Raw genomic sequence first — 25,125 nt, forward strand, 5'->3', positions numbered from 1 at the left:
TAATATCTTATAAAAATAGATTTTATGCGTAAAACATGACGAATTTTAGTGGGGCTATTAAAATTAGACCTATTACGTTTTCGAAATGCATTTATCGCATCGTGGGTTTATTGATCAATAACGGTGTTACTTTGTTTCAGTTTTCTTTTGCATTTTGACAATAGTTTAATGTTTTACGACCGAAGATATTATAATAAAAAATATTAGTAAGGACTAATATTTTTTATTATACTTGAATGCAAAAGTGTTTTTTCTTGTCTTTATTTCATAACCGAGCGATTTTATGATATGATTTTTGTGTCTGGAGATAGCTAGGAAGCTAGATAAATTGAATTAGATAGATTGAAATAGCCTAATGTTAGCATTGACATACCCATGGAATTTTCCTTTGACAATGGGGGCGAAGCCGTGAGCTTAAGCTAGTTAACTTTATACAACATGACTTTAGATAAAACAGAATGTTGTTCGAATACTCATTGGTCTTAATCTCTCTTTAACGTTTCTCAATAATACGCCATAAAAACTGAAACAACTTGCTGTCCTATTTGATGCAAGGAAAATCCTGAACATAATATATTGTAAATTTAACCTTCAAAACATCGTCGCGTGCTATTTTAACGTACAATTTTGGTATATTATTTTAATAATAAAAAACGCATGTATGATTTGATTTAATATTGTGTTGCTATTCGGAATTAATGAATGTTCTCTTTCTTGTTTTATATCTCCATGAAATATGAAATACCTCCTGCTTTTATTGAATTAAAAAAAATAGAAAAAATACGAAGTAAAACGGATACCAAGACATCAAAAATTTAAGAAAAAATATGTAATTAAAGATTAATTTATATAGTTTATAAAGGGTAATTATCCAGGACTAGCTAGCTTTCCGCCGGCGGCTTCGCCCGCAGTTTCAAAGAAAAACTCGCATAGTTATTTCCGTTTCCGTAGAATTTCCGGGATAAAACCTATCCTATATTACTCGTGGATAATGTAGCTTTCGAATGGTGAAAGAATTTTTAAAATCGGTAGAATGTAGATGGGCATTTTCACAAAAATGTATACCCCCCTGATTTTCAACTGTCCCTCGAATTCATTAAATTCTATATAATGAAGTAGTTGCCAGAATTATTTATATATGTTATCAAAGTGATTATACGTATACAATATTTTGTTTTTTTAACAAAAACTATGACAAAATCTAAAATAAAGTTAAGTTAATTATAAATAACAATCGAAAAATGGGTAATTTTACGCTGTCCCCTGCTTACTCTTACGCGTTTATTACATTATTTCTTAACTTTTTTGTAAGAAAGGTACCATCTTTTAAGGTTTTATTTGGTCCAGGATAATCAGTTACTGTGATAATAGTTAAAATATAATAACCTTATATAACAAAATAAAAGATAAAAAAATAAAAAAGAAAATCAAAAAAATTGTCCTTCCCGGAACATTCAGTTGTGTCACCGATTTTCTAAAAAGAAAATTACTGTGGTTCAATTAATTTTGCATTACTGTCAACACCATAGCTACTGCTATGCAACTTATCAGGTTAGAAGCCGTCAGGGTCAAAAAACTGCTTAGAAGGAGTGCACGCGTGTTTGCAAGCCGCAGGGACCAAATTCTTCATTCAGGTATGTGACCATATTTTGGCTTATTTCTATCTATTTATCTTGTAGTATTTAGTTAATTTTGTTTTAAATGTTTTTATATGTAAGTTGATCAAAAGTTTTGATGAATATAAGTGTTGTGGTTATATTTTAAACCGTTTTTATTACTAGAGGATTATCAAATGTGACTTCCGCTGTGTGACTATTTGAGCGGTCACATATACGCTGAACGAAAAGTCACAACATGCCTGAACACATAAAGCAATGTTTACATGGCGATTTTCTTGAGCTATAAAAATATTTTTCTAAGACATTTTTGACTGAGTAGGAAACTACGGCAAAAAGTAGATTTCAAAAATAAAAATTATTTCCCCATACAAATCGCAACAGCTGATTGATCATTTTGCATGAGGAAGTAAAATTTTTTTTTGAGGAAAAAAAAAGAAGCATTATGCAGAAAAAGAAACAAAATAAGCCAGCAGAACTAAGAATCTAGACAATGTGCCTTGTATAACAACGAAAGATAATAATGGAACAAAAATTAATTTTTTTCACGATATTTTTCATTGGTTTTTTTTTATTTACAGATTAACCTTCGTGTTTGCAGCGTCCACTGAAACAAGATTTTTTTATCAAATATGGTGATTGAGATTATTTAAGGTTAATAATAAACGAATCACGAAGACTGATTATCGACTGATTAATTTGATTAGTGCCAATATAAAACATAAAAGAGACTTCTTATTCTTGAATCTTGATAGTAATTTACCCTTTAGATAAATAATAATAATGTGATGGCTTAAGCCCGAACTGATTGTGATAATTTAGTTTGAAGTTAAGTTAAGTTTATAATTATATTTATTATGTGTGCCTGCGTACTTTTTTTTCGCCATGTAAACGCACCCTTTCCCTTTTTAGGTATTCGGTTGTGTGACTGTCCCTATATTACGGAGCTGAATTTTTTAAATATTTCAGTAGATTTTACATTTAATGCCCTTCAAATCAGTCTCTTTAATGGAGAATAATACATAAGTGTAATATTTGTTGCCTTTTCTCTAAAAAAGTATCTAACATTTTAAATGTAAAGATAATAATGACAGTTGAAGTACCAGAGTCACAATACTGAATACTTAATAAAAGGACTGAATATACTATTGTTTTTTTTAATTAGCTTAGATCCAAAAGTTGGGAATAGTGAGTGTTTAAAATATACAAAATAACGATTTTAAGTTAATAAATAAACAATATCTAAAAATTCTTATATTTTGCACTGTTTTTCCAGCTACTGAATATAGTCACACAACTGATATAAAATTGCGAGACTTTCCATTGTGTCCTATTATTTTTACAGTTTTCTCATTTTAAACCCATCATATTATATGTTTTCTTGAAGTATATTGAATTTCCGTTTTAAAGAGACCAAAAAAAGTTTAAAATATAATACTATCAAAAAAAATATATTTTTCAAGGAGGGGACGTACATTTTTGTGAAAATGCCCAGATGATAAAACAAATTAAACATTTTGATCAGCGCCATCTATGTGTTAGACATTGAGGCTACTACTGGCTACTTGAGCGCTATGAAAATAATTCGACATTTTATCAATATTAAAGTGGCTACTGAAATGAAGATGGCGCTTTTTCAAATAATGATTAAAAACACTGGATTTTTACATCGACTGATAATCAGAATTAATATTCATTGATTGTGGATTTGAAATCATCATATTTAATATCTACCAAAGTCAATGTTGTTACATTCAATGAAACTTAAATTTTATATGCTGCCTCAGCGCTGAATTTTTTAATTTGTGATATTAGCCATTTTTTAATCTCTCAGCGCTCTCCATTTTTTAATTTGTGATATTAGCCATAAAATATAACAAATTCTTATCGCTGATTAACCAAGTTTTTACCAACTTTATGTTTTTCAGTGTGTTTTAGTTGAGTGCTAGCTAATTATTTTATACAAGCTGGCAGCTGCTCAGTTATTTGTTATTTCCCTTGTGTTAAGTAGCCTAGAGCTTAGCTTTTTAGGATATAAAAATATAAAATAATATTCTATGTTAATCGATAAAGATGCCGGTTTCTTTTATATTGGGTAATGTCATTTTTAGAACTAGTCTTTTATTTATTGAATTTAAATCTAACAAACGATCAAATTTACTTATTTTTACTATAGGAATACGAGTTAAGATGAAATCTTGTTTTTAAATATCACTGTACTCTTGTGCAGTATTGTATAATTTTTCCTTTCAATTATACGAAATATTATGTACCTATTTGTATTTTCCATTATGTTACCTTATTCTAAATTTATCAACGTTTTTTGTTTGTTCTTTCTTTCAATATCAAAACAAAGCGAAGGGCTGGCGTGATTTTTTGAGTGTGGATGTTTAGAGGCGTGTAGAGTGACATAGGTTATTTTATCGCGAAAACTAATAATTGAAGGGGTGAGATAGTGTGGAGATTAGAAAGGGCTGGCGCGAGATAACGTTAAGTGCAAGCAAAGCCACGGCATAATCCTAGTTATATTATCGTATGGTTATTTTTATGGTGTGATTCATATGAACTGCATTGCTTGCAGTTTCTTAGTATCGATTCGAATGTCGTTGATATTTCTTATCTATACAAGGAAATTTGATTTTAAAATAAATTGCAACAAACTCTACTAATACTAATTTTAAGGACTTAAATTATTTCGTCTTCGGTACAGTTTAATCAGACTTGAATCAGACGAATTAACATTTCGTTTTGTAGGCACTGTATCTATATTCACGTGTTTTTTTTATTTTTATCCTTTAGGTATTCAATATTTTTGGCGTATAAATTATTGGTTTTTAACATAATTCTTTAATGTTTCATTCTTTTGAAAACTCTCTTTATACATTTTATTTTAAAAATAAAGTTTTATATAATTTTCTCTATCAAATACATTAGTTTTTCTAATTCGACATAGTATATCGTACTAAATCACATGAGCAATGAGGAAAAGTTGAAACTAGTGTAGTAGGTACGAAGTACGAATACATAAAATTTGATTGGTAATGCCGGTATTTGGATCCCAGTTAGCAAAAGATAGTTATTATCCTGTTTTCAAGCCATAAACTTTTAATAATTATGTAATAGTTTCAATAAGGTAACATTTTATAATAAAATATTATAAATATTATTCATGTTAAATTATATTATTTGAATTTTATGTCTCTACAATAGGATAATTATACAAATAGAGCAATTTGTATGTAGAGCCTACATGCAATGATACAAATTACTGCATTACTATATTGTAGAGTACATAGATTACAGTCGAGTTATACATAAATCCCATATTCGATCAAAATCTGTTAACAAGAAACACACCAAAACCACATTTCTATATAAAAATGAGTCGCACGAATGTGAGATAAAATATGGTACCACGTGTCTCAGGCATTTTGTCCTGGAGTCTTTTGTAATAGCGGGCCAGCATGGCGTGCGAATGAATGTCTCCTTTCATCCCGGCCGAGATGCAAGTGCAGCCCCCCCTCCCCCGCCCCCGCGCCGGCCCATCGCCGCCGAAGGCTTACCTGCGCGAACGCCGGCTACGATATAGCCTCAAGCTACTGTGCGGTCATAGATTATATCTAATGCAGATGTGTTGTACTAATCATGTTTCACGTGTTTGTGATCCACGTCAAGTGTTTAAAATTAAATTGTGTATACTGTATAAGTTATAAGAAAATAAATCTATGTATCATGTATGAATTGCTCTACAAATAAAAAAAAGATATGGTCTCCTATTTCTAGTAGAGCAGATTTTTTTGTGAAATCGCTCATAAAATGTAAATCAAATTTTGTTTTTTGAGTAAGACAAATCAATTTAGAAGTTTAAGTGTTAATTTTAATTGAATACTTATTAGCTCTGACTATTTATTTTTAACTCCTGTTTGTAAACAAAACATTTGTTATTGATAAATAAAACTACAATTAATGTTTTCAATCAAATATTTAAAAGTGAACCAGATAATAAAATCTGCGAAAAGTCAACACCAAAAATGGGCATATCTGTAAATCATCATAATCTTTGAAAAAGCGACGTTGTGCGTACGCGCTGAGACTCCATAGAGTTTGAACGTCACACAAGTTGCGCTTGCGACCGAAACTGACGCGTGTTGCGGTGTCGAGTGATTTGGACTTATGTGGTGTTTGTAAAACTGTGCGCTGTGCTAGCATGTGCCCTTGCTAAGTGCGCCTCCGTGACAATGTACAGAGTGACCTTTCTGGTGCTGCTAGCGGCGCTCAGCTGCAAAGCCGAAATCCAGGAGAGAGGTGAGCTATGTTCAGGTGCCTTCGCGCCACGATTCAAAAGCCTCGCGATTCCTATTTTGTTTACATGCCGCTGTGGAGCCTTACTTTCTATCTCGTGAACAAAGCAAGCTGCTAAACTTAATAGCCTCTACAGCTAACGGATTTTATGTTTGAAGCTTTTTAGTCTGTAAGAGAAACATGGTTTTCTTTGAAAAAGTATGCTTTTATCCGATGTTTTTCATTGTGTTACAGTGAATTGATCGAATTTGGAATAAGTTTTAAATGCACAAATGTAGAGTTCATATAAAAAGGACGGTTTTTTAAGTATTACTTTTATCTAATTACATATTATAAGGCATCTATCAGTATAGAAGCTAAATAATATGTAACGAGAATATTATACCTATAAGCTGAAAACTTTGTAAAACTTATTGTAATGTATACTCAAGGCAGTGGCAGTTGTAATTATGTTACCGAATGACACGTAATCCAGCCAATTATTTTATTGTTAATTAGTAAACTCATAACGCGATGGAGCTCTAACGAATACAAGGCAACCATTGTTTTTTGTAACGTTATTCGAACGTGCAATATAGAAGTAAAATACTGTTTTAAACTCAGAACGTATAACGTCTAGTCTTTGGAAACAAACATTGTATTTATTATTATACTTTATTGTTATTTATTTCGTATGTAACATGATGAAGAATAATCGCAATGTAACAATTCACCGAGATCAATCTTAGATTGTTATTAGATATTACAATACAACTCATTCGCAAGGACAAACCCATTTATCATCCTGAAAATGAAAATTTACATTTACATTGAAACTAATCGGCCAGGGATTGATTATATTTTATTGGTAAATGGTAAAACTATGTTATGACGGTTAAAAAGGGCTTCTAGAAGAAGTCTTATTAAATAAATATTCATAATCTTTAAATGCCACTTTTCTATTACATAAAGGACAGTTTAGATTGGTAGAGCCCATATTGAACAATATGTCCAAAACTCTGAAAATTTTCATTTGTACGTAGATTTTATACTATTGGCCAAAATAAATTTGTAATCAAATCATAAAACATATTCATAATCTTTAAATTTCACTTTTCTATGACATAAATGATAGTTTAGATTGTTGTAGAGCCCATATTGAATATGTTATATGTCTAAAATTATAAAAATTTTCATTATTAAGTACGTAAAATTTTTACTATTTACCAAAATAAATTTGTAATCAAATCATAAAACAATCTTTAAATTCCATTTTTCTATAATCTAAAGGATAGTTTAGATTATTGTAGAGCCCATATTGAATATGTAATATGTCTAAAACTCTGAAAACTTTTATTAGTACGTATTATTTACACCACTGGATAAAATATAAATGGAATCAAATCAGAAATCCTCCAGGATTTATGATTAATAATCTAACTCAACCAAGAATTCGTCCAGTTAGGCATTATAGTTTTTTTGATGACGTTGTATCGATATATGATAAAAAATACCTGTGTCTAAGCATTTTCGTAATTACACGTGCGCTTACATTTTCATTTAAATTTTATTGCAGAAAAGAACCAAGCAATAATATATAAATAGCATTATTAAAATAAGCTGAGTACCTAATATTAACATAAAAATATGTAAGTACTAATATCCGAACAAACAAGAATAATCAGAAAAAGTGCTGCATTTGTTTTATCAAGCGAGTTGGTTTGTTAAATGTAAGCATATCAATTATTTTTAGTTAAAACTGTTATATTAAAAAAATTCTCGTTGGCAAATAGAAATGTGGCAGGTAGACAAAATTTAATGAAATAGACATTATTTTCAAATCTACTTTTTTTTAACCTATAACACTTTTATTAATAAGCTCCATTTACTAACATTAAAAATGAAGGCATTATTTAAATACTATTTATAAATTCTATTGCATGTCGCGGTAAACCGCATCGACTAATAAATAAACATTGTTTTGTTTTCTTGTTACAAATAATAATAGCATAATTCGTCCTGTTTTAATATCACAAACTTCAGAATTGTATTAAATCAAAGACTCTGAATGTATTATAGTTTTGGATTTACTATTTGAATGGCTAATTAATTTTATTTATTAAGTATTAATAATAAAGGTTAAAAGCGTTTTAAATAACATTAATGCTTTTGCAACACATTTTTGCAGTTAATTTCTCAAAATAGAAAACTTGCCATAACCATGGTGAGAATATAAGGCTATAAGCCACTTCCATGATGGGATATAAGATGCAGCCTCTGCGAGGCAGAGCGCTTAGGACCGCCTTAATTGCTAGTCGAACGGAAGAGAAATCGAGAAAAACCAGCACTTAAACAAGTCTAGCTTATACCTAGTCTACGTATCGTGTATTTGAAAGCACATCATAAGATTAAAATCCCTCAAATTTAAGATCACGGGTAATATCGACGAAAATCAAATTGGAAACAAAATACATTAAACAAGTCAGATAGCGTCTAGACACAGAGCGTAATCTAATCTCTATGACTTCCCATTATAATATGCTTTCCACATGTCAAAAATTGTTTGGTACTTACCCTACTTCCGGCATTACAATAAAACGGAAGCTAACACGAGTACCTACAGGCTACATAAAAAAGACACCCTTAATGTACATCCCTCGTGTCCCGTTTATAAGTATTCGTAGTTTTTGTACGAAGTCGATTCCCAACCTAGCACGGATGCACCACCCGTTTGTACCACTTGCAGGATATATTCTTTTCAAGTATAACACATCCTGTTGTTATTTTGGGACAATTCTTTATAATATATATTCTCATTATTACTTGCAATTGTCACGCAGTATGTCCTTATCGTTGATGCTCAAAAATTTACACGAAAACTGCTGGACGCGCGTTGAATATCAAATAACTTTTTTAATGTTCAACTATTTCATAGTTCTTCTAGCTTGTACATGACTTTATCTCATTCCATATATACAACATACTTATATGTATGACTATCAAACGACAATAGCAAACGAATCCGCGCAAATTCCAATACATTTTCTTTGTTTTCACATCTTTCGGCGCAATTCTTTGCGATAAAAGAACACAGCTCTACGTATTGAAGATTGGTGTTTTTGCTGTTGGCACTTTACAATTCCATACAAAAAGTTTAATTTATAAACGTGATTTTATCGGAAATAGATTTCTTTTGTAAAGTCGTAAGGTTCTTTCTTGCCTAACAAATATTGTAAGTTAAAGCTTTTCGTGTTCAATCCCTTCTTGATGATTTCACTAGTCAACAGTTATATGGTACAAGTAATACACGTCATATTTATTAAAGAACACTGAACAATTGTAAAATAATTACTTGATTCAGCACTGTACAAATTATACGTTGTTGCATTTCATGTAATTAGTATCTACATCTAGGCTTCACATAAACACTTATTGAAATAGTTCAATTTGTATAGACATTTTTTACTAATATTAAGTAAAAGGATATTTAGATATGTTTTAAATCTTCATATTATATAGTTAGGTAATAATATATAGCGCTGGACACTAAAAATTTCCTTATAATTGACAACAACTATTTGGTCTGTTTGCTCTATATTAATTACTAGCAATGCCCTGCGGTTTCACCCGCATAGATAGCGATATCGTTACAGTGAAAAGTCTACTATAGGTCGGACTATAGGTTTAATTTTTAATCACATGAAAATCACCTTTACCCCGTCCCGCACTACGGCCTTTTTTTTTTTTGTTTTAGTGGGGAAATCTTTCATAGATACCCACGGAGGGGCCGTGGGTTATGTCGGATTCCTACCGACAAAAACCCCACTGTGTTCCGTCAAGACGCATATTGGTAGAATTCCTCCGCACTACGGCCTGCTCGAACAGTATACCTACTATTTTCTGTAGATTGACACTTTTAAAAATTCGTTATATCTTTTGAATGGAATATCCAATTCTTTTCATTTAAAAAGTATTTTGCTGGTATTGAAACAGTCTATAATAAAACATCATTCAATGGGATAATGATTAATATGTGTGTATGGATAACATGGTTTGATTACTGTCGGCACTTCTATTTACTTTGAAAACGTAAAAAAGTTGTTGTAGTAACATAACTACTGAAGATGGACATATGGTATCGCGGACTTTCTTGTAGATATTGATCCATTCTATAATACCGTAGAACATTTTTTTGTTCTATCTTCAATAGATTCCGCAGCGCACGCGATGACAGAAGTTTTATTGAGGATTTTTTTACACCTTGGGTTACATTATTGCATTTTTGGTAAGGATCTCTAATTTTTTTCAAAATGCAATATAGCCTATGTTGCTCAGTAAAGATGCAGCTTTCTAATGGTGAAAGAATTTTTGAAATCGGTCCAGTAGTTTAGGCGTGAAAACCATACATACATACATACATACATACATACTTACAAACTTTTCCTCTTTATAATATTAGTATAGATATAGATAAATTGATTGCTATATATATAACTAAAATATACAATTAATGTAAATTCATATACATATTATGTAGTTGGGTTCGTAAAGATCGTTTTAAGCATAATTTTACCTGAATTATACTTATTTTGCTGGTATATAAATTATACTGTAATTGTCAAATGGACATTCAGTATTTTCTTACATAACACGCATTTATAAAATTTCTCACATAAAAAGAATTTATTCGATTTTGTCAAAACATTAAATAATATGTAAAACATGACATATAGTACATGCAATGCGAATTTTGTTGATGCGAATGTTCACTTTTGTTTGTTTTCCTTTAGTTCGTTTTTTTATAAACGATACTTGGGTATGATTCTCTAAAATCTAAATAACTAAGTTGCTTTCAACCTTAGGTCAAATAACTTGAAAGTGAAAGAGACGGGAAGGCTGTTATAAATCAATGTCAAAATTATGTTTACGAGTATATAAGTAGCTCAACAAACCTACTTTCAAAGGTTGTTTTAATTCGTTCTTTTTTACTCTACGAATACCTCGCTCTATGTAAGTTACAAAAAGATGACGTTTTTAACGTATAGTCTTTAGCCTCTACAGTAACTATGCTCTAAGTAATGTCTGCTTTGTTTATAGATTTTAATCTGTTTCTGATGGCCTTGTGTTGCCCGTGAACAATTATATTCACAATTAATTAAAACCATTTGAATGTTGAGAAATATTAACGCTTCATATTATATACATATAGTAACAAGGTAATTGAATTAATCGTTCTTGAATAGTTGTGTGAAGGTTTATTTACATAGATTGTAAATTGTAAGACTTTCAAGCCAATGTTAATCATACGTTTTGGATCATAGACAATTGTTGAGATTTGTCTGAAAAAAAAAATTAAACAATGTAGAGTAGACACTGATAATAATTTAATCTTTGATTTTACTAAAGTTTTATGTTTAAAGCCTTGGTAGGAGTACAACACGAGTAAAATATCTCAAACCCCTAGATTGTTTTTGGGAAAATTGATTCAAATCATAAATTAACTTGCCTACCAAAATAATTCAAATTATTGTGAACTACATTACATTATTTTCTTATTCATACAATATAAAGGCGCCACGTTCCTTATCACAATACGTAAATAAATCAAATTTATAACCATACATACTAATGAATCATTTAAAGGTAAACAAACCAAGTGTGTACAATGAATGTACTCATTCATATCAGTGAATTATTCACTACTAGCTTTCCACCCGCGGCATCGCCCGCGCAGTCAAAGAAAAACCCGCATAGTTCCCGTTCCCGTGGGATTTCCGGGATAAAACCTATCCTATGTCCTTTCTCGGGTATCAAAATATCTCCATACCAAATTTCGTGCAAATTGGTTCAGTAGTTTAGGCGTGATTGAGTAACAGACAGACAGACAGAGTTACTTTCGCATTTATAATATTAGTATGGATTAACTGTGAAGTACTGGGAACTTCATATTTATGATTACCTATTATGTGTATCTCATCCATAATACTCGGGTACCATCATAAGGAAGGTACCCGGTCATTTAGAAGGCTTACGTGGGGACACGGATCCAACACGCAGAGGCCCTTTAGAGAACTTTACTGTGTTGTGGGACACCAGTTGATTATTATTATTATCATATTTATAGATACTTAAGGAAATATTATATAAATATGTTATTTTTGCCATGTAGAATATACACACAAATATTATTACGCGTATAATGTTCCTCATCCTCTCAACGACTACCTATAGTTATATTATTATCTAAATATTAATTAATGTTACATATTAGTAATATACTAAAGATATCTCGCATGTAAGAATATAACAAAAATGATAAATTAAAAAGACGCTAGGCATGTACAACCATAACAAATACCGAGTCAATGATAACAGGATACGCACTTTAACCAAACCTTATTAAAGCGAATGTAACCAAATAAACATTAAGTCATAGCATCGTGTGTTATGTTATTGTTATTTTTTATCAAGCGATATTATGTAATATTTTTTATACAGGGTGTCCCACTATTGGTATCTGATCACGTAAAAAACTACTTAAACAACAAAATTAAGTCAAAATTTTTTCCTGAAAATCCATGTTTTCTTCTCTAGCTTCGCGCAACCGGCTTAGACCACTTCTCTAATGTGTGCGTTTTGTCTATGAAAACATAATCTTAAACGATAGCTCACGTGCTGGTGGGAAAGTTGGGCGGGTTGCTTGTTATGGGTGTACACATAGAGTTTTAAGAATTCATCTATTCGAAAAAAAATGCGTCTGGAATTTTATAAGTATTTTTTACGTACTCAGCGTATGCAAAACTATAACCTCCTTTGAGCTTAGTATACCAACAGTGGCACACCCTGTATACGTATTCTATAATAGATATTGTAATAAACATATCTATTTACTTGAAAAATAAAAATAAAAAAAGAGCGTGTGTGCCGAGCACACGTGTCAGTAGTAAAACTTATTTGGCAAGATTCAAAGATACCAAAATCGTCGCCTTACTCCATGACGTGACGGTATTGCCATTACGCGACCTTGAAATTTTACTATCAACGCGCCTAAAGAAGACGTTTCTCTCCAAAAACATCGGACCCACTTTCTGATTTTCAAATTAATGCTTAGTTGAGATTCTATTCTGTATTTTACACCATTATAAAATATAAGTTAGATTGACCAATCGGTTAATAATCGCTTGTTTAAATAGTGAATAAGATTTTATACAACACTCTACATTTTTATATTACTCAGCGGAATATTAAAACTTAGTATGTAGTTTCAAAACCATGAATTTTCATACTTCCACACAATCAGTGCAGAATCTATCGCGTATATAGTCTCCCTAAATAAAGGAATTCCTCTACAGAGTAATTAGGAAAATTAAAGGAGTAGGTACTACATAATATCTCGCCCAAGAAACATTCCATAGAGCTTACTCGCGCATCACTACGTATGCCGGCTGTAATCAATTAAACTAGGCATAGTTGTGGTCTTATCACACACACATATACGTACACACATGACTATATCGGAATCATTTTATGATTTTTCATTGTATATCACATAGTGCGATGTTTTTATAAACAATTATTAATTACTAGACAAATGATCTTTGTACCGCATGGAAACTGAATGATCGGTTTTTGTAATTTGCTCAATCTATTTATGCAATTTGTAACAAAAATATATTTCCCTTATAAAGATTATTGTAAGAATTCTTAATAGATAACAAGTTAAATAACAGTATCAGTTTCAATGTTCCCAGCAAAAATAATTATGGCTTCAGTTAATAGCGCCCTTGCCAACTACACTTTAATTGAATCAATTGAATAATTAACGATAAAAAAGTATTTAAGGCCAGTAGAGCAGCTGAAGTAGAAGTTTAGTAAAGTAGAGTCCCAAATTAGTCTACAAAAAGTGGTTTAAAAATATAAAATATAACACTATATTTTCTTCGTCGTTACAATGCAGTGCATACCTACTACATATTTATATAATAAAATTGTAAAAAAATTTAAATGTAAGAAAATTGTGCAATAAAAAATAAAACAAAAATAAGAAATCTTCAAAAAACTCAGCTTTAAGTTATTATCTGTATTAATTTTGGTCTCATTTTACTTTCAAATCATAAAAGGCCTGTGAAAAATGTTTACTGTGTGTTGTTGCTTTACAATGTACGAGATTTTTATTTTTTAAGGTAATGGAAATAGCTACTTTTTCCCTTCATACAGAGTGTATAATGGAGTTTGTGGCAAAATTGTTTTATTATTTGTGAAAAGATTTTCTCGTTATGTAACCAATTTTCGTACTTTACAAAGAAAGAGCAAAGTGCGCAAAAAATCTGCATGTCTTGCAAAAATGGTTTTTGAAACCATCAAAAAGGTGTGTGTGGTTTGGCTTTACCATCTGCAATTCTGTAAAACGTTACACCACAAATTGTCTTTATTTGTGGTCTTTAAACAATAAACACGCAAGATGTATTTCCAACAACCAAACATTTAAGAGCGATTGTATTATGTTATTTAGTTCTTAAGTGTTGGCTTACAACCATATACCATATTATTAGTGAATTAGTTGACTCATCGCACGCTCACCTAAAGAATTAGGAGATGTGTGACCGAAGGCACGCGAAGATCAACGAGGATTTCCGAAGGCGGGTTAAAAGGGAGCTCGTCAGCCCGTGACGCTTCAATGCAGCCGAGTGGAACGTCTCCTACCTTCAGCCCATGAGCCTCAATATTGCAAGAATTGATAGTTCCTAACAAATCTATATCAATCCTATTAAAAATACTTCCAATTATCCCTTCTAAAAAGCGTCGAGAGTAGCTAGCAACTATTTAGAACAAAATTGTACTTTTTATTTTTTTTGCAATAAATATAGATTTTCTAATATCTTACGACTAAAATATATGGCTAAGCTTCTATTACGGTAAAAAATCGTATGTTATACACTGTCTAAAGAACTAGACCAAGCTGCAATTGAAAATATTATTTTTTACAGATATCTTGTTACAAATTTTAATTTTTCCTATTTATCTGAAGAGTACCCAACGACAGAGGTTTTGCGTGTTGTCGCAATTGAAATCCATTTTTATTTTTTTATTGATCTTTAAAACCGACAATAGTAGGCGAGTATGCTAATATGTTAGGCACAGCTAACAAAACCTGATGCCATATTACCACACGGCACTATGACACTTTTATACACTGTAGGATTAGAGACAATACTAAGGATTGGGATGATAGAAGGACTCCAACACTTATTTTCTGTACAATGCTCTCGCGACTGCGGCCACAACAGCTACCGCGGCCCCTACTTGAGCCCACTCTGCTCCTCTTCGAGCTTCGGTGGCATGTCGCCTGGCTTGCTCGATTTGTTCCTCAGCTTTTGCTTCCTGTCTGCGACAGCTGGCCGCATGTTCCTGCATTTGTTCTACTTGTCGGCGAATCTCATCTCGACGACGCTCCGCTTCTTTCCGACGCTTCTCACCTCGCCGTTGTTGCTCTTGCTCCTGTAGGGTGTCTTGTGAATCAGCCATGAAAACGTTTTTGGGCAAAATAATAACTGATACGTGGCGACCGCGCGCGCGTTCGTTATAAACTGACTGAATGAGGTAAATAATTAACAGAATAAACATTAAGGTCGTCGCGTTTGCTATTTTATAATAAGTTTTAAAGGCATACAGGAAAACACGATGAACATAATATTATTTCATATAATATTAATCATATAAACAAGCGGCAGGCCAAAACCAAAGTTAGCGTTAGAATGAAAAAAAAAATGTTGTGTGGTTTTATGAAACCATGGTAAAAGTGAAACTGTTCGAACGGTTCCGAACACTGCTTTGTGTAGCGCATGTCGCGTGCCGAGTAGGTATACCTACTCGGCAGCCGCGATACACGCGACATGCGCTACACAAACCAAAAAGTTTGAGACGATGTAATAAAAGTTTCACTTTAAAAACGTATTAATTTGTTCCAATTCCCAATGTCAATGTGTGCAAACTAATGCAAACAAATGTAATAAACATGTGTAGTCATCATTATAATTACTATCCCCCAGAGCGTAAACATTCATAGCCCGCGTGTGATATTAATATTTATCCGTTAAGGGCTTGGTCTAGTAGTGCAAACAAATGCATCCTGTCATCCTATATGTAAATAATACAAATGTACTATGGGAAAGTTGCTCCACTTAATTTTTAAAAATTAAATCATTCGTATGCATAATTTAATATTCGTAATAAGTACCAGACATGACAATTTGAAACAATTTTCGTGAAAATTACACCAGGTGATTTTTTTTATCAGTACACAAAATTTGCGAATACGTTCTATTGATATCTTCAAATGCATAACTCTATACATTTTTTTCGACCTAAGTTTCTTAGTGAAAGTTGTTCAGTTTAACTAATAAAACGGATAAACAAATTTTGTATATAATAAAAAAAATGTAATGTTAACACGTCCGCTCGCATCAAAATTCATAAATTACATATATGCATCGCGCGGAACGCCGTCCTTATATAGGAGTCGAGGAGGCGTGGTGTCGTGCGGCCCGCGTGTGCCGCAAACGGTTCAAGCCAAATCCGACTTTTGGCGCTACAGGTTACATCGCTGAATCCACTGCGGGTAACGCAACGTGTGTTCGCGGTTCTACAGAACAACGTCTATGGATAAAACTGAAAAATTAAGATTTATTTTTTTTCTTCGTATTTTTCCAGGATAAAAAGTATTCCATTTTATGCCCAGGATAATAAGGTATAATTATACCAAGTTTCATTGAAATCGAACCATTAGTTTTCACGTGATGCCTTCACATACAGACAGACAGACAGACAAAAATTTTTTTAATCACATATTTGTGTTTGGTATCGATCCAGTAACACTGCTATTTATTTTTTAAATACATATTTTCAAAGTACAGAATTGACCCTTCTACGGATTTATTATATTATGTATAGTATATATATTTATATGGATAAACCTAATAAATATTTTGCTAGCATTCTGATGCTTTATCGGTTGCACTGGATTTTTCTTTTCTTTTTTCAATCGCTTGAATGACATAGGATGGGTCCTTGATGGGCATGGAATGCTGAAGTCTCGAATCAATCAATTCTGACAGTAGGCAATTTATGTAAAATCTTGATAATGGTCCATCATTTTATTTTTTTTTGCCTAAACTTATATATTCTATTTTTAACAAATGATTCACTCCAGTCCAAACAGCAAATAAGCAGACTTCTGCTTCTGCAACGTTTAGTTGTCCCTGAATTTGGAAAAAATAGTCATGATTCTTATCTATGACAAAAGTGTTATTTTTTTGCATTGTATTTCAAATATTAAATTTTTTATTTTTAACCGCATCTTCCGCATTCATCTCTTTTGCCGGAATTAGACATTTAACTTCTACTAGTCCCATTTTCCCTTCTTGATATGGGAGTGTATAAAGTAAATTTTTCTCGTTATACTTTTAAAAAGTTATTATTGTCATTTTGCTCATTAGGTAAAGTAATTTCGATATCAGTTTTAAGTTTTTTGATACCTGCAATAATAACGTCATAATCGCCTGCACATACTTATCGATTACACCCTGTATACAATCCACCATCCACATTCATAATGTTTTCCTGTCCTCCTCTCCTTTACGCTGTTCACCGATACATTTTAAATGAGTAAATCTGCTACCACTGAAGGATGTTTCATTGTGATCAGCAAATTTTCACCACTGTTGTCGATTATTTGTTTTTCATTTTTAATCAGCAATTGGGAATCATCAGTTTTGTTTTTTGCAGATTGGTGATGTACCCTAAAAATACGTCGAAAAGGGAAAGCATCAACGAATTATCGTTTTCGTCCTCTTTTTTTATTCTTCGCGTCTCTGTTAAACTCAAAACTCAAACTCAAACATTTATTTATTCAATTAGACTTCTTCTAGAAGCACTTTTGAAACGTCATTAGGTACATATTTTTAACATTTACCACCGATTCGGAAAGCAGTATCTACGGAGAAGAATCGGCAAGAAACTCCATAGTTGCTCTTTTTACTTGTTACTTGTGTTTGTTTAGTTCAACACCCATTGAATTTTCTATGTTATTGCGATCTTCCATTACATCTGAGTTTTTATGATGTGATGATAATCCATTCGTTTTAATATTGGTACTTAGAGTTGGTGGACTAAACTAGAAATGGTGGACTAAATTTGTCAGCGCGTCTGTAAGATCAAAATATAAAACCAACATCCTGTATTTAAGTTACAAAATTAATAATCAAACAACATGCCGCTACGTTTAAAATGACTAGAAGAAAAAAAAAACACCTCGACATATTTGGAATTTTGGAGTAAACAAATCATTTTCCCCGTATGTCCCAAGTTCAAGTTCTCAATATAATTAAATATATTTCGTATTTCTCAAACGAAAAATAAACATTTTTGGAACTTCAAAAAAATATATATTATAAGAAAATTTATGAGCTTACTTTAGTTTAAAAGAAACATTCATCCCTTTACTGAAACCCCGTAAAATAAAGAAATTGTTGCCAATCACCTTTGTAATGTATTTGGTTTCATTAACTTTATGTTCGAAGATAATTTTTTTTCTAGTAAGTACATAGTTACACGCATATTTTTTTCGTTTATTTTCCATATCGAAATCAAATGTTTAAAAATACGAATATTTGCACAAAACTAAGATAAAAATAATCAATTAACAAAAATATTAAATTTAATGAAGTAGAGCAACTTTCACTTCGGTATGAAGGAAAATCGAGCGTAGAGCACACGTCAGAACGCTCCGGCCCAAGGAGCGCGACTAAAGAAATTCGCTATGATTTTTCCTAATTATTTTAAATATTTTTTTAATATTTAAAGAATTATCAAAATTAAAAAAAAAAATTGTTTAAAGGATTAATACTCATTGGTCTTCAACCAACTCGAATAAATTAATGGAAACAATAACTTTTAGCAGTATTTATCAATAGATTTTGTAAGGCAAAAAATGGGAAATTTAATGAATTTATAACGTTCTAATTAGGAAAATCATAAGTTTTTCGGCAATTGTATTCAGCAGTTTTTAATAACGACTATATAAGGATAATAATGTGCTGATCAGATTGTGTAAATTGTAATCGGTTGCAACGTAGTGAGTGCACAAACTTAGCTCGAAATGTCTTTGGGGGAAAGAGACTTATCTTGAAGGCCTGATTAAGGTAACATAAAGTAACTTTACAAATGTGAAAAAATTCACGCGCATTGCGTATATAACACTAATTGATAAACAAGAAAAAAAAATTCAGTTTATCATTTCATTAGCCGGGAAAAAATTGTCAAATAACTTGTTGAAAACGCAATTTTGCTAGACTGCAGCCTTAACACAGCTAGTTTTTACAAATATGTACTGCAATAGCTAAAAGAACTAACTGCTAATCTTAATTTAACCATTAGATTATTTTATATAATTATTAGTAGATTTTGCTAGTTTATTTCAGAGGAAGGTTGCGTTGAAAATCAGTTTGAACCCAGATTTTAGAAATTCAACAGCCACATAGCAAGCACTGTAACCATCGTAACTAGTTAACGAAAAATAAAACAGTAAAAAAGTTAAAATACATCCAATCAGCAAAGCTTAAAAATTAAGGTGTTTAAACTGTAAATAGCTAGAATAACAGTAGTAGACTTTGCGAAATCTATTCAACACACTGTATAGGATCTCGGATTGTATGTCAAATGTCTTAGCAGCGGTCATAGTATCAATATCGTCTCGGTTTGACGAACATAGTACATACGACACCAGATTTCATAGTATCCGTTACATTGCTTTTATTAATGACCATTGATTTATTTATTTCTTGAAGAACATTGTTCTTAGAATAAAGAGACGTTTTTGGATTGACTAAATGTACTATGTCGTACATTTTAAGTTTTTACATTAAATAGGATTTCATAGTACCCGTTACATTGCTTATATTAATGACCATTGATTTATTTATTTCTTGAAGAACATTGTTCTTAGAATAAAGAGACGTTTTTTGATTGAATAAATAAACTATGTCGTACATTTTAAGTTTTTACATTATATACCTAGGTAATACTTAATTATAAAATGTACTGTTGGCATTCACATACTTTTAAAATTTGTGATTTTTATATTTATAAACATTTTTCCAATTAATGTATGTATTTCAGATATCAATTTTATGACAATGCTTATTTTAAGAAATTTAACCGTAATTTTACAAAGGAAGCTACAGCTTCCTCTCTAGCTCTAGCTCATCGCTAATAGTACAGGCTACAGCCTGTATTAGCGATGTCATGCAATATTTCAGCATTATCAGCGTTTTAAAGTATAGATTCTGCTTTTCAACGTATCGTATATAATCAGTTCAATGAAATGGACGCGTTCGATTTAATATTGAGTCATTGTAGTATTTGCATAAATATTGTCATTTTCATTGACTTGAATGTACATGGCGATAATATTTTTACTAAGTTACTTTTACAAAAAATAATTAAAAAAAAACTGGTAACTTCACATTTTATAAATGAAAATGAATTCGAGGCAGTGTTCTTGTTGTTATTTGAAACGAGATTTTTAGTTCATAAAAATATGAACATAAATCATATTGACGTTCATCTTTATTATTATTTTCTCTTACTCTAACACATTACACAATGCATACAATATGCAATGTCGAGCTCTTCAATGAGCGAGTAATTCTATTCATCTATCAATTATAATTTATCAATAAATCAATGCATACGACATTGATACTGATAGTGGTATGTCTGAAACTTATGAAACATGTTTACAAAGTTTAAAGACCATATCGATACATATAATAATATTATAATAGCTACACAACACTATCTACCTATCAAATCACACCACGATTAATAAAGAGTAAAACGTTTATATCTAAAGAATAATTGCAGTCTCAAAAGGTCACACAATATTCACATGATACAGAGATTAGCATAATTTTTGTTGAGAGAACAACTATAGTTACCGTTTAGTCTAGTTTGAAGTACACCGTCTGTCATTTGTTAATAGTTCTTTTATTCATAGCGGTTTATTATATTGTATTGAATTAACACGTTAAGGTGCTCTATTAGAAGAGAATAATATGAAATAAATTTAAAAATAGTTAAGCCTGTGAGGCCATCTCACGGGAAGGCATGCGAGCGTGACATTACAATGGGGCCGCTAGCGATTCGCTGTCTATGAAACTGAGCACTCAAATACGTTAATACTTTTAACAGCGTTACTCGCTAGTAATATTATGTTGCGCAGTTACCTACCTTTGTAAAACCAATTTGCGCATTAAAATTATGTTTATATTATTCAATACGAACATTAACTTGGTTACCTAGTTCTAATTCACAGTGACGTTTGGCCTCGATTGCTATTGCTACTGCTGAAAGGAAAATTGATCGGTGTAGGGATAAGGAATAAATAAGCATATTCTTAGGTAATTGGAAGCTTTTTATTTGTACGTTCAATGAAAATTTCACTCAACTTATAGGGATAGGATACGTTGTTTTTTGTTGATTGAAAATATCTGTATCAAATCAAAATGTAAAGGTACTTTTGTGTTTGTTATTTAAAAAATACGTTATAGGCACATTGGATCCAATGTATTTGAAAAACAAACAATTCAAATGATATATGATTATAATCATTTATAATTGAGATAACGTAGGACAGTCATGGATGTACAGTGACTTCAATTGAACAGTTGATGATGCAAACATTGACACATACTTTATTGGTGTTTACCATTTACCAAATCTTGATTATATTAGTTATAACCAGTTCAGAACTTATAAGAATTTCCGTACCTACAGCGGCAGATCCTTAGATGTGAAAAAACCTTTTCTCATTATTTTTATTGATATTCCATTTTATTATTTTGTGACATTTAATTATTTTACCATTAAAGAGACGGATATTTCATTCACAATTGCAGACAAATATTCCGGTTTCGAACAGGAAATTTTGTGTTATTTATATTCTTTTCAATGAGACCATTATCATTTTATTTGAATGAAAACTCGTTTTCACTATCAGTACCTACTTTAAATTACTTGAAAACGGTTACAATATTTAACATGGTTGATTCATTACAATGCATTGAACATTCAATAACATTTTAATGATGCCTACTTAGTGATGGCGCCAAAACAATTGAACACATAATTTTAAACTTTACAAAAAAGCTTGCGAGTTTTTTTACTTCGATTTAAGGGGCTGACAACACCAAATTGAAGTTATTTGAGCAGTTTTTTAAGAAAAGATATTTATTCTAGCCCATCAAAAAAAAATTCTAGCCCATCTTAATATTCATCATATTTCGAAGACCGTGGACGGACTCGATACATAATTGGACGAAATCGGCTCGATAGAAAAAAAATTGCAAAGATTGGTCTTAAAATCATCATTATTCATCATCATTATACGATTCTATGTCTTTATTTTTTTTGGTCTGCAAGTTAAAACACGAAGTCAACATATTCCTGAAACACATATTTCGCATATGACCCACACTTTTCCTTAAATCACATATTTGCTTATTATTTTCTTCTACGACCTAGCCCCGCCAAGTAACAGTGATATTGCGCTCTCGTTTGCGCACACTGTCCAATTGTATGGGAGTAGGTAAACGAGAGCGCAATCATTGTTAAATTTGGTCTTAACAGCCCCTTAAGTAAAACTATTAAGTATCTATATTATATAGATTATAGTTTATTAACAAATTTATCAACGATTACCTTCTGCTCTACATTGTTTAAGGTCTAGATAGATTTATCCTGCTCAAATTATAAAATATATTGTAATGTAATAAAAACGCATTTTACAATTTTGCATATTGTTTCAGACTACTGAAAGAATAGAGAGATAATAAGATTATAATTGATAATATAATATTTTGACAATATTCACAACAACTTACTTTTTTCATGAATTGATTTCATAATGAACGAATTAAAAAAAGAAGAGAAACTCTATCAACAAGATAAATCTCATTTATATGTTAACTGTGCAAATGAAATGTTTTCTTCATAAGTTTTCTTCATATACATATAGTTACACATACATTACTCACATTTATTTATTTATTATTAACTAGAAATTATATAATAAAACCTTCCTCTCGAATCACCCTATCAATTAAAAAAAAACCGCATCAAAATCCGTTGCGTAATTTTAAGATTTAAGCATACAAAGGGACATAGGGACAGAAAAGGCTACTTTGTTTTATACTATGTAGTGATTACTTCATGAAATGTAATCAGCTTTTGTATACATTTGAATATTATTAAAAACAGTATTAATTTTAGCATCCTTATCTAAGGACCATAATACGGAACCAGCGATTTACTTAAACTGATATAATGAGCAGGTGCTGCCAATTTATTCAAGTGCAAACGCGTAACAAGACATTTTATTTACCAGCTTCATACCTATACATATATGATGTAATTATAATTCGGCCGTGTAATCTTTTTTTTTCTCCAGTTGTTTGATAAGTATAAAATTGTTGCTTAATTATATTTCTTTGTTTTATATTCGACTAATGACGCGTATTTCGACGAAATGGATATAAGGTACCGTACAATAAATTACCTATATTCACGCGGCCAGCATCTTGATGTTTACAAAAACTAAATTAAGCAGTTGCTCATATTTTTGAACCTGTTTTGTTCTCTTATTTATTTATTTTTAATGAGGAGGTCTTAAGACTAATATTTTTCTGTCGATACTGTTGATAGCCACGTATGAGAAGTAAACAGAATTAAGGGTGCGTATAAAGCAAAATTATCAATCTTCTATTAGATGATACGTGTAATATTCAAGACCAAATCTAAAAAATAAAATATATATCAAACTAGATGATATGTTCAACGATTCTGTTCAATCAAAAACATAAAATATTAAAATTGACTCGATAAAAAAAAATCACCAAGTTAGCTCTAATTTTCACACTTTTACGTTTTCTACTTGACATGGTAATACTTATTATGATTTTTTTTCATAAACAATTATATTAAAACATTTGCAAGATATTTGTCAGAGCATTTTGTGTAATTACTTTTAGTTTTGGTTTTATCTGCGATAAACCACTTTTATCGTGACAAAACCAAACGTTTATCTCGAGAAAAAAAGAGCGCCAAATCATAATAAGTACATATTACCATGTCAAGTAGAAAACGTAAAAGTGTGAAAATTAGAGCTAACTTGGTGATTTTTTTTTATCGAGTAAATTTTAATATTTTATGTTTTTGATTAAACAGAATCGTTGAACATATCATCTAGTTTGATATATATTTTATTTTTTAGATTTGGTCTTGAATATTACACGTATCATCTAATAGAAGATTGGTAATTTTGCTTGATACGCACCCTTAAGAATTAGTTTCTTCAAATATAATTTTTCGTCCAATATACAAGGAAAATTAATTTACTTGCAATACATATTTATATATTATATTAACGAAATAAAAATGTAAAGCTTAACCTTGGATATTTATGTATTATTTATTTTATGAGTAATCTAAATGTTTAACATCCGCTTAATTAATTTTTGAATATTCCAAAAAAACATATTTATGTATGTGTAACAATATTGAAAACGGTTCGTTCGGGCAGCAGCTGCATAGGGTCAATTGGTACTGACCCTAATATTGTAACCTGAATTATTTAAAAGACACCATCGTACGCGCGTACTTCGAATTGAAAGTGTATTTTCTAATTGGTTGCAGTAACACAGCTTCATCTTGAGTGCTCAGTGGAAGCATGCGAGCTTGATAACGCGACCATTTTATAAAGATAGGAAGTTGAAGTTTTTGCCACGTTTCATTCGGGTTATTTTCTTTCCCATCATTATAAAATAAGCGGCCCGCCCAGATTAACAGATGTTAGAGTGTGAGATCAAGCCTCAAAACATAGAACATATGCGGGCAACCACGTGTTTCTGACTTTTTGTCAAAATACGAGCTTATCCCGGTTCCTCCAAATCTCTTGAGAATAGATTGTTCACTAAACTAGATGTAAGATAAAAGAAAGATAATGGCACTTGACATTTTTTGTAACAACATTTTATCATAAAACTATATTTAGCAATGTAAGAAAAAAGGTCCAACAACTTTGTTGCAACCAAGGTTGCAACAGTCATTACAGGCCTGTCTATGACAGCTTTACTAGAAAGTAGTAAGCAAATTAAAAGCACTTTAAATATGT

At 31.2% G+C, this 25,125-nt stretch overlaps 1 protein-coding gene and 1 long non-coding RNA gene across 2 annotated transcripts in view; both read left to right on the top strand.

Annotated features, from left to right (window-relative positions):
* Positions 1 to 1,039: 1,039 nt before the first annotated feature.
* LOC149491180 (uncharacterized) lies at positions 1,040 to 2,480 on the top strand. Its single transcript, XR_016317746.1, has 2 exons — positions 1,040 to 1,634; positions 2,198 to 2,480. It is a non-coding gene; the product is annotated as an uncharacterized LOC149491180 (long non-coding RNA).
* Positions 2,481 to 5,715: 3,235 nt separating this feature from the next.
* Egfr (epidermal growth factor receptor) overlaps positions 5,716 to 25,125 on the top strand; it is a 73,861-nt gene continuing 54,451 nt past the window's right edge. The window contains exon 1 of the mRNA XM_089714009.1: positions 5,716 to 5,921. Coding sequence (XP_089570135.1) covers positions 5,855 to 5,921 — 67 coding nt within the window. The 5' untranslated portion in view covers positions 5,716 to 5,854. The remainder of the gene's footprint in view (positions 5,922 to 25,125) is intronic.

Source organism: Colias philodice, chromosome 1, assembly GCF_061535455.1.
Source record: "Colias philodice isolate Cphi_HAF_F1 chromosome 1, ilColPhil1 Martin Lab GWU primary, whole genome shotgun sequence".
NCBI classification, from domain to species: Eukaryota; Metazoa; Arthropoda; class Insecta; order Lepidoptera; family Pieridae; genus Colias; species Colias philodice.